The following is an 11,575-nucleotide window of genomic DNA, read 5'->3' as shown; positions in this document are numbered from 1 at the left end:
GAGTACAAGGTCCCAAGTTCAATCCCTGGTACAAAAAAAAAAAAAAAAAAAAAAAAAAAAAAAAAACTTACCGAGAGTAGCAAAGGTTGAGGATTGTTAGTTTAACTTACACTGAAGTATAGATTTGTGACTTTTTTTCTTTTTTTGTGGTTTGGAGTTGAACTCAGTGCCTTTGCACTGAACTACATTTCCAGTACTGAGAAGAGTCTTACTAAGTCACCCAGCCTGAGCTCAAACTTGAGATCCTCTGGCCTCACCCTCCCAGTGATGGGATTTAAAAAAAAAAAAAAAAACTTACCGAGAGTAGCAAAGGTTGAGGATTGTTAGTTTAACTTACACTGAAGTATAGATTGGTGACTTTTTTTCTTTTTTTGTGGTTTGGAGTTGAACTCAGTGCCTTTGCACTGAACTACATTTCCAGTACTGAGAAGAGTCTTACTAAGTCACCCAGCCTGAGCTCAAACTTGAGATCCTCTGGCCTCACCCTCCCAGAGTGATGGGATTTGGGCACGCATCACGCCCAGCTTGTACTATATTTTTTAATAAGAGACCATGTTTGCTTCTTCTTATTATCTGTACTTAGCCTGCATACCATTTGTCACATGCAGTTTATCGCCTTTATCAGTCCAAATGCAAGGACCATGTCTGTTTTGTTCATCACCATGTCACCTGAAAAGTGCCTGTCCTGTTGTAAGCACTCAAAAGAAGCAGCAATATATATATCATGTACAGGTAGACATTCCCTATGGTGAGTGTTGTTACATGTATCTAAAATGTATCAATAAAATAAGTTTTTAAGAAATGGACCAGACATAAATATGGAAGTCTTGTTAACAAGGCTTTGATTTAAAGTAGAACTGGTCCTGAACTCACCTTAATGATTTTGAAATACAGCATTATATATAGCAACAAATATTGGTTAAGCTGCAATTTAGAGTACTGAACAGAGTGACATATACCCAAATCCCAATTCTACCATTTAATAGTTAAGACATTGAACAAGTAACTCAACTACTTGTGTTGGCTCATTTGTAAGGTGAGATTGTTAGCTAAAAGATCTCTAGGATTCTTTCCATGTTTGAAAATTCTGTGATTGAAAGAGTATGACATTAATCCACATATAATAAGTGGTTTCCAAAAAAGCCTCAAAAAAGTAATCAGCATTTTGGCTGTGGGACTCGTTTTTTAGTTGTTTAAGTGTGTAGCTCACCAGTACTTTAGATGGCTTGCTAAATTTCAAGTGAATTCATAAGTCTAAGCCTTGTACCTAGGAAACTAAAGATAACAAATATTTCCAATAAGAATGTTTTCTCTGTGAAAGCAGTTCCTTTCTTGCTGTGGAAGAGGGAATATTTTTGTAGCTGAATTGGACAACTTGTCCTGTGTGTCAGGGTGTTTTGTTGTGCTCAGTGTAAAAAAACGTTAGGAGAGGGTAAAAGAAAAGGAACAAACGAGTGGAATTTTTTAACAGTTTTTAAATCCTTTCACTTTTCTCCTAGCACTTGGAACAAGAGAAACATGAACTGAGAAGACGATTTGAGAATAGGGAAGGGGAGTGGGAAGGACGGGTGTCCGAGCTGGAGAGTGATGTGAAACAGCTACAAGATGAATTAGAGAGGCAGCAAGTTCATCTTCGAGAGGCAGATCGAGAAAAAACACGGGCTGTCCAGGAACTATCAGAACAGAACCAGAGGTTATTGGATCAACTCAGCAGGGTGAGTCACACGTCAAGAATTTATGGTGTAAAATACTAACATTTGAAAAAAAAAGCTTCAGTATAATGCCAGTCAACATATAGTATAAGAGTACTTTTGATTTTTGTTACCTTTGGGGTTTTCTTGTTTATTGTAATCTGTTTGAGAGAGGTCTTGTTAAGTATTCCAGGCTATCCTCGAACTCATGGCAGTCCTACTGCCTCAGCATCCCAGTACCTATGGGATTATAGGTATGTACCACCGTGCCTGATGCTTAATGATTTCTGTTGTCCCGTATAGCTCAAAATCTATGATTCCTTTATCTAGAGAAAGTCTGTCATCTCTGGTCATTTTCTATTTATTCATTTATTTTAAATATTAAAAAATTGCCTCTAAACTGAAAAGCTTAGGAAAATTTTTAAAATTCATTTTACTTTCACATCAAGTAAAAATTATTTACTTGAACCTTTATAGGGTGGCATCATAAAAGTATTAAGTAACTAACCAAGGTCAAGACTTTAACTTGCGGGGGGAGGGTTGAGACAGGGTCTTGCTGGCCTTAAACTCACTATGTAGCCTGGGCTAGCCTCAAACTTAACAGCAATCCTCTGCTTCCCAAATGCTAGGGTTATAGGCCTGTGCCACTACACCCTGTAGGACTATACATTTACTGCAAAGAAAGAGATCCAGGGCTGGATGGGTGGAAATCTAAAAAAACATACCTTTTAAAATCCAGTAATGTTACTAATGCCTTGCTCTGTGAATCCACCTACTTTTGAAAATTAAGGCCTGGGTTTACTATTGTACTTTAATCTTTTCTTCAGTGTTCTAAATAAAACTACTTCAATTATCAGAGAGGAAAGAACTTCCCTTACCTCATCCCTAATCTGTACTATTAGGAGAGCAGTTCCTGTCTGTCTGGTTAGTTTTGGGTACCTGGAGAAAGACTTAGGTAGGGTAGTCATATGGTAAAGTCCTAACTCTTCCATGTATGAAGTTACTTTTTTGTGTCATAGTTGCTTACAGTTGGTGTTCAGACTGGTGAAGATCTCAGGCCTCACAAGAAAATGTGAGGTAAATCCTATCGGTGAGGAAGGGAAGGAGAAAGAAAGACAATAATGCCTAATAACTTACAAAATAGTAAGTAGCAGGAAAACAGAGTACATGTGACAAGTGAGGATTCCAATAGTAGGTAAAGATCTTCCCTACAGATTTCTCATCCAGAGAATCCAATCTACTGAGAAGCAAAAACTCATTTGATGGGGCTGGCTTGGTCACAGTGTTTCTGAATCAGTTTTAAAACCTTTTTCCAGCAACTAGGACGGGAATTTCTATCCTTATAAAAATTTAAGGGTTTTGAGTCTTTTTTTTTTTTTCCTTTCTGGTATTGGGAATTGAACTTAAGACCTTGCTCTTGCAAGGCAGGCACAGTACCACTGACCTAAATCCCCGGCCCAAGTCATTCATTATTCATGAAAGACTAACCAGAGAGGTCTAGTCAGATGGATTTATTTGTACAACAACATTTAATGCAACCCTGATAAATAAGTTTATGAAATGAATACAACAAATCAAAACAATCAAAGGAGAGATTAAGATTTCTTGGGGGCCAAGTTCATGTTATAAGTGCAGACTCAGCTCTGCTTTGTAATTTGGTAAACAATAAGTGACCAAGATGAAAAGAGAAATCAAATGCTAACATAACATGGTAAAAAAAAAAAAAAAAAAAAAAAAAAAAAAAAAAAAAAAAAAAAAAAAAAAAAACCCTCACAGAACTGGGAATTGGTTCTACTTCTCATTAATTGGATGACCTTGTTCATACCTTGGTTTCCTTTCTTTAAAATGGGGGTAAGAATTTGTGCTGAATATAAGTACCTTTGAAATGAAAATGAGATGTGTTTAAGATGAGCAGCATGTAAAGGCAAGGATTGTTTCAGTGTTGATGTTTACTGAAGCAGTATCTTTGTAATTGTTTCATTATCTAATTTCACTATAAAAAGTTTGATAAGCTGCTTCCAAAAGAATATAAGAAGATAACATTTTCACTAGATCTAGATTCTTGTTATCTTCTCTGGCCTTGATTGTAGGCCCTTGGTGGTTTTGTGGCCCTGGGATTTCCATCAGCAGCAAGTTTAGATTGAACTTTATTATCATTTTATTAGCTGAATATTCAGGACTAGTGGAGTTAAATATTTTTAAGTGAATTAAGAATCTCCTAGGTCCTAGGACAAGCTAACACCCACCAGAGGTAATAGAAGGCCATGATATTTGTGCAGTTCCTGGAATGTTTTTATAAGCATGAAGTAGTATATTTCTGTGATACCCCCTAAAGCATTTTTGTATTTATCTCCTTTGGCTTCCATGTCCTCCAATATGATTTTTCTTTAAAAAACAAAAATACAGCCTTATTGACACAGTTAACACAGTATTAAAATTTACCTTATAAGGTGGGTAATTCAGTGATATTTACTGCTTTTATATAGTTGAGCACTCATCACCATTATCTAGTTAGAAAATATTTCACCTTCCCCCAAAGAAATCCTGTACCTATTATCAGTCTCTCTTCATGCCTTATAACCCTAGCCCCCATGCCATATAACTCCTGGCAACCTCTACTCTGCCTTCTTTCTATAGATTTGCTTATTCTGGACATTTCATCTAAGCAAGACCATGTCATATGTGGTCTTTGTGCAGGGCTCTTTTCACTTAGCATCATGTTTGCAAGGTTCATCCACGTGTCACTACTTCATTCCATTTTATGACTGAACAATATTCCATTGTATATATAAAATATTTTGTTTATTCACTAGCTGATGGACTTTTGGATACGTCTCGTTTTTTGGTAAATGTAAATAAGACTGCCATAAACATTCCTGTACACCATTTTGGCATGGCTCTTAACTCTCAAAATGTCATGTGCATATATATCAAGTGAACATCTGAATCCTCATAATGAGGAAAGGAGTAGGTATTGTTCTGATTTTACATCTAGGAAAACTTGAGGAACAGAAAGATGACTTGATTATTTTGAATTCAAGACTGAGTGTATTTTCTATGCCTCAGTTTTAGACTTCAAAGACAACAGTTAAGATCACAGGCTTTACCAGAAATGGTGGTGATGTGTGTAATCCAAGCATTCAAGGGGATGGGGATTTAGCTCAGTGGTTCAGTGGCCTACCTTGCAAGAGCGAGGACCCAAGTTCAATCCCTGGTACCAAAAAAAAAAAAAAAAAAAAAAAAAAAAACAAGCATTCAGGAGGCCAAGGCAGGAGGATCTCTGAAAGTTTGGGGCTAACCTGGGCTACATAATGAATTCAAGACTAGCCTGAACTATATAGTGGGACACTGTGTCAAACAAACAAAAAATCACAGGCTTTGAAGACAGCCCATGGATCAAATGTCAGCTGTGCCCTTTGCTTGCTGGGTAAATGTGAGCAAGTTTTTTTGCCTTTAGTTTCCCCTTTGTAATGAAAGTAACTTTATTACCTGATAGTATTATGAGGACTATATGAGATAATGAATGTAAGGCTCAAACCATAGTGTCTTGTATGTACTGTGTTTGATAAGTGGTAGCCATCATTATAATTAACATGTCCTCATCATGTAGATAGGATTTCTGGATCTTTCTGCTGTTGAGACAAAATACCTGCAACAGATGATTTAAAGGAGAAAAGTTTTATTTTGGCTCACAGTTTTAGAGCTTTCAGTGCATGGTCAGCTACCTCCACAGCAAAAACATCATGTTTGAGGAAATCTGCCTATCTCATGGCAACCAGGAAAGAAGAGAGAAAAAGTAAGGGGTACAGGTTATACTTTTCAAAGGCATGGTTGTAGAGACCTAATTCCTCCACTGGGCCTTACCTCACTTATGAACTCATTAATAGATTATTCCATTAATGAAGTTACTGCCCTTACTATATGAGTCTTTGGGGTACACTTCATATTTAAACCATAACAGTCAACATTGATTCTTTTAATAGTAGGAAAACCTGAAGTGTAAAAGTTTAAAAGATTTATGCAAAAAATTTATGTGAGTTTTTCATCTTATTCTGTAACTGAAATCAGGCATGGTGGTACACATCTGTACCCCCAGCACTCTGGAAGGCTGAGATAGGAGGATTGAAAGTTCAAGCCTAGCCTGGGAAGTTTAGTGACTTAGTGAGACCTTTTCTCAAAAAGGATATGGCATATAGCTCAGTGCAAAGGCATGGATTCAATTCCCAGTACTGTCATTTGTGTGTGTGTGTGTGTGTGTGTGTGTGTGTGTGTGTGTGTGTATTTATAACTGATTTAACATATCAGTGAGTATAATGCTTTGCTTAGTAGTTAAATCAGTATTCAAAAATGTGTATCTAAAATTGACCCTCCCAGGAGTTTCAAGTTAGGCTTAGTCCAAGATGCCTAGTGACCACATAAATATGCTTTGGGATTATCTTTATCCCAGTTGATTTGCTCATTTAGACAAAATGCCCTCTTAAGTTCCCTTCCACTTGCTAATATCCTGTATGATGTTTTCAAAGTCAAGCTGACATATTTAGGAGAAGTATAACTCACTCTCTAAATTAGAAAGAGCACAGTGCCATTGACAGTAGTAGTTTTTTTGTAGAACTTGTTAAACACTTATTCTGACTGTATCAAGGGGAGAAAGTACAATGGGACTTGCTTTTGGAGAAAAAATAGATACATGGGATATGCTTTTGGATGAGATAAGTGTTTTTGTGTAAAAGTTGAAGTGGTGGATTTGTGGGACTTGTGACACACATTGTATCAGTTTCCAGTTGATTTTTTCCCCATTAGTAACAGTAAAGATATTTCAGATCTGTATTTAGAAAGTCATAAAAAGATTATTCACTGATTTAACCTTCTGTACTTCTGTAACACTGTTGAAGTACTGTGGAAAATTTGTAGAGTCAGAACAGTGATTTGAGTGATGTTGGAACAGTCTTGTTCATAATATTAATAATATCAGTAATAGTGGTCTTTTTAGTCTCTGCAATCGTCATAACAGCTGGACTAAGGTATGATTTTTCAAAGTGAATCTCAGCAGTGTTAGAAACTTCTGAAGGGTGAAAGACATTTTCACAATTTTTACTAACAAAACAGTTGAGCACCTATTAACCAAAAAATAGGAAAAACAAATTGATTTCTGTTAGAGAATTAGATTTAAAATTGCTTAGGGACTTCTGAGATTTTCCTTCCCCAAAATGCTCAGTTCTAGAATTTGTAGAAACTGGTTAGGAAATTTTCTTACACTTTTCCCCCTGTAGTTTTAGGCAGAATAGATCAGTTACATGTACAGTGGACTCTTGATTTATGAGCTCAATTCACTCATGAGGGCTGGTTGTAACTCAGGTTGGTCAGTTGAAGGCTCAGGCTCCTCTACACAGCCTTCAGAGTTTCTTTCCTATATACAAACACATCTTTGAGTGCTTAGACATTGGCCCAGGATCTCTGAATTAACCCCAACTGGGAAAGAATGTTTGCAGTGTTCCTTCCAGAACTCTTTAAGGGTTAAATCTTTATCTGAGACCATCTAGAAGCATAAGTGGCCAGTATTGGGGTAATAACGAAGACTTTGTTCATAAGTTAGAACTAAAATTTGATCATAACCCAAGTTGTATGTCAGGCCAGTCATAACTCAAGGGTCCACTGTTGCTTTTTTCTCTCCTCATATATTCCATCAACCACAGAACCATGTGTTTGGTTCTGATCCCATTTTCTTTCTTTTTGGGGTCCTTGCATTTGTAAGGCAGGCGCTAGAACCACTGAGATAAATCCCCAGCCCCTGATCCCATTTTCTATACTAGGTCTGGGGCTTTAGTTCCCTTTGGAAATGAATGTGTATAGTTGCAGTAACTTTTTAAATGGGATTCTGGTATACATTTTCATTTTGTTCAAAAATCATGAGAAATCTGAAGCATCCAAAACTGCAGAAAATAACATAAATTTAGCTTTTAAAAATCTTAATACTTTATCCTACTTAGGTCTGTTTTTTTTTTTTAAGGATAAAATATTATTCATACTGAAGTTCCTACCCTCACTCAATCCACTCTCTAGAGTAAGGTTCCTTCCCATTGTTTTTATACTTATATTACCTGTGTCTATGTATTTATGTGCATGTATCTCAACTGCATATATATTCATTAGTGGCATACAATTTGTTTTTTTCCATCTTCAGACATTTAATAAATGGCATCATAAGATTCATATGATTCCTCATCTCATTCTTGTGGCTTAATATTATGTTTTTATGTTTTAGTAATTTTGATAAATTAGATTCAGTTCATATATATTAATTGTTGTTTAGTATTCCATTGTGCAAATTTAGTACACAATACTAGGGATTGAACCGAGGGTTTCTGAAGTGAAATAGATCTTTATTCATTTGTAAAATTTTTTCTATCTTGAGATAATTTTCACTCCGGAGCCAAGCCGGGCTCAAACTTAGAATCCAGAGTGCTGGGGTTACAGGTATGTGCCACTGCACCTAGTTCATTTACTGTTGTTAAAAAACGTTTAGCTTGTTTCTAGTTTTTCACTATAACTGTACAAAGTTTTCTGTAATGAATATTCTTGTACATTTTCTTTTTATGCACATACATAAAAATAATTTGGGGACTAAACAGAGAAGAAAAGTAATTGAATTTGAGTAAACACCTCTTCAAATTGATGAGGTATTACTGGCTTATTCTTCCAAGTGTTTTTATAGATTTACATTTTTAATCAGTAGTGTGTGTGTGTGTGTGTGTGTGTGTGTGAGCATCAATGTGTGTGATTCTTTGATCTTTTCTGTGTGTCTGTGTGTCTGTGTGTGTGTAATGGGAATCACGCCCAGGCCTTCTGGCATGCCAGGCAAGCACTCTACTACCCTTTGCATCTTTACCTACATTTTATTATTGTCATATTTTTTAATCTCATATATGTGAAGTGAAATATTTACTGTTTTAATTTCTGTTTCATGAGTTACTAGTGAGATTGAACATCTTTTATGTTTACCGTGAGCATTTTTATTCATGTTATGAATTGTCTATATATATTTTTCACCTGTTTTCTTGCTATATAAGAGGTTTTTAATACACATTCTTGGGGGGTTTTGTTTGGTTTTTTGGAGTTCTATTTGTTTTTGTTTTTTTTTTTTTCTTTTTTGGTTTTTTGAGACAGGGTCTCACTACGTAGTTGAGACTGACGTGGAACTCACTATGTAGCCCATGCTGGTTTCGAACTAACGGTGAGCCTCCTGCCTCAGCCTCCCGACTGCTGGGATTACATGCATGCAGCACCACACCCAGCTTGGAGTTGTGTTGTTTTGAGATGGTTTCACTATGTGGTTCAGGCTGGACTTGAACTCACCATGTAGCCCACGCTGGCCTCAAACTTGAAGCAGTCGTCCTGCCTTGTCCTCCAAAGTGCTTAATACATATTCTTGATGCTATTATATAGTTCATTTTGTTTATGGAATTTTACTAAACATTGGGTGCTTAGCGTCATTTCTTTTATGATTTGTTCTTTTGTATTTTGCTTTATCCTATCATCTAAGTTATAAAGATATTTTTCCATATTTATACAGAAACCTAAAATTTGGTTTTTATGTTAAGATATTTAATGTACCTGGAACTTATTTTACGAAATGATATGAGATAGGACCTGTTATGTTTTCTATATAGATTACTATCTCAGCACTATTTTCTTCCCCACTGATTTCCCAGTACTGTGTGAATTTGAACTCAGGCTCTGGTGCTTGCAAGGCAACAGGTGGTGAAACCACTGAGCAAAATCCCCGGCCTTTTTTTTTTTTTTTTTTTTTGGTACTGAGGATTGAATTCGGGTCCTTGTGCTTGCAAGGCAGGCAATAGAACTACTGAGCTAAATCCCCAACCCGTGTATGAATTTTTAAATGAAAAAAACAAAAAACAGTCCTGGGTTGGGCTGTATGTTTTTTTGAGGACTGTGGGAGAAAGATCTATTCTAAGCCTGTGTCCCTGACTGGTGGAGGGCTTCACTCTGAACTACATTCTTACCCCTTTTTAAATTTTTTTTTTTTTTTTTTTTGGCTAGGATCTTGCTAAATTGCTCATCCTGCTGAAATTACAGGTGTGTGCCACTATATCCAGCAAAAATTTAACACTTTTTTACCAATTAAAAAATAGACCAATGGGAAAGAATTTAAAATCTAAAAAGATTTTTTTTTTAATGTAGAAAACTAGGTTGGGGTTGTAGATCAGTGGCACTGTGCCTGCCTGGCAAGCACAAGGTCCTGAGTTTGATTTCCAGTACTGGAAAGAAAATAAAAATATAGAAAACTGCATAGTTTCCTAAGGCTGCCACAGTAGATACTACAGGCTGAGTGGCTTAAACAACTCATAGTTCTGGAGGCCAGGAATCCAAAGTCAAGGTGTTGATATGGTTGACTCCTTCTAAGGGGTATGGGAGAAGGATCTGTTCGAGGCTTGTCTCCTTGCCTGGGAGAGGGCTGTCTCCTCCCTATGTCTCTTTGCATTGTCTCCCCTCTGTCTCTATTTCCATATTTCCTTACCTTAGAAGGCTCCCAGTCATATTGAATTACTACCTTATTTTAGCGCAATTATCTTGGTAAAGATTTTGTCTCCAAGCTCAGAGTGGTGGCACGTACCTCTAATCCCAGAACTTTAGGAGGTTGAGGGAGGACGATCATGAGTTCAAGCCTGCCTTGGGCAGTTTAGCAATTTAAGACTCTGTCTCAAAAAGTAAAAGGGCTGGAGATGTAGCTCATTGTGAAAGCCCTGGGTTCAATCCCCACTACTAGATGGGGGAAGGCATGTCTCCAAAGATTACATTCTGAAGTAGGTGGATTTGGACTTCAATACAAAGGGTGACCAAAATATACTGTGAATATTTAAAATTATTACAGTAAGATACTGCCATCAGTCTTCCTCAAAAATAGTCCTTCTTCAAACATACTTATCCCATCATTCTTTTCCCCTTTTTTTGGTACTGGGGATCAAACTCAGGACCTTGTGCTTGTGAGGCAGGCATGGTGCCCCTGATCTAAATCCCCAGCCCTATCCCATCATTCTTGCCACTGTCTAAAGCAGTCCTGGAAGTCCTCTTTCATCTTTGTGATAAAAAATACAGTGAATGTGGCTGTTAAGTGCCATCCAGTGATAAACAAACTCATAAAACATGGTGTGTTCTCATTCATCTTATTCACTGGATCTGGGTACCATGCAACTTCTGGTTTTTCCCCAAAGTCAAATGACCATAAAAGGTAAAATGTTTTCAGTCAGTTCAAGACATTGAGCAACTACAACAGTGTAACTATAAAAACAGTCATGAAAGAGGACTTCCAGAACTGCTTCACAAAGTGGTAAGAATGATAGGATAAGTGTGTTCTAAGTGAGAAGTATTTTAACAATGGCAGTGTGTCTTTTACTTAATTAATTTTTAAAAATTTGAAACGTTCACTGTATTTTTCAGTCACATCTCTTGAATAGGGGAAGAAGGACACAATTCAGTGATAACAGTTTTAGGATATTTTTTGTCAACAGGTACATTTCTTAGATCTGAGTCAGTACTATGTGTGAGAGGTGTTCTTAGTAGTGCCATTTTCTTTGGGGTTCCATACACTCATTACACACCAATATATGTATATATGCCTAAGATCATGTGACTGAGGACTGCTATGGCGAACAGATATTTAGAACCCTTAATTTTTAATCTTTTAAACAGTCTCAGATCCACCTCTCTCATTCCTTTCCTCTAATGACTAATCTGCATTCTGTTGTTCTGAGTAAAATTAAAAAAACATGGGGCTAGGGGTTTAGCTTGGTGTTGCCTCCGCTTGCCTCACAAGCGCAACATCCCAAGTTCCGATACCCAGTACCAAAAATAATTAATAATAATAA

General features: G+C 36.7%; 1 protein-coding gene across 1 annotated transcript in view; it reads left to right on the top strand.

Annotated features, from left to right (window-relative positions):
* Window positions 1-11,575, top strand: part of Bicdl1 (BICD family like cargo adaptor 1) — a 92,305-nt gene that overhangs the window by 16,362 nt on the left and 64,368 nt on the right. The window contains exon 2 of the mRNA XM_019204511.2: window positions 1,500-1,715. Coding sequence (XP_019060056.2) covers window positions 1,500-1,715 — 216 coding nt within the window. The remainder of the gene's footprint in view (window positions 1-1,499; window positions 1,716-11,575) is intronic.

The sequence above is a fragment of the Fukomys damarensis genome, unplaced genomic scaffold (genome assembly GCF_012274545.1).
Source record: "Fukomys damarensis isolate Sample0158 unplaced genomic scaffold, DMR_v1.0_HiC HiC_scaffold_12, whole genome shotgun sequence".
NCBI lineage: Eukaryota > Metazoa > Chordata > Mammalia > Rodentia > Bathyergidae > Fukomys > Fukomys damarensis.
The sequence above is the reverse complement of the archived record's forward strand: the minus strand, read 5'-3'. Positions and strand labels throughout refer to the sequence as shown.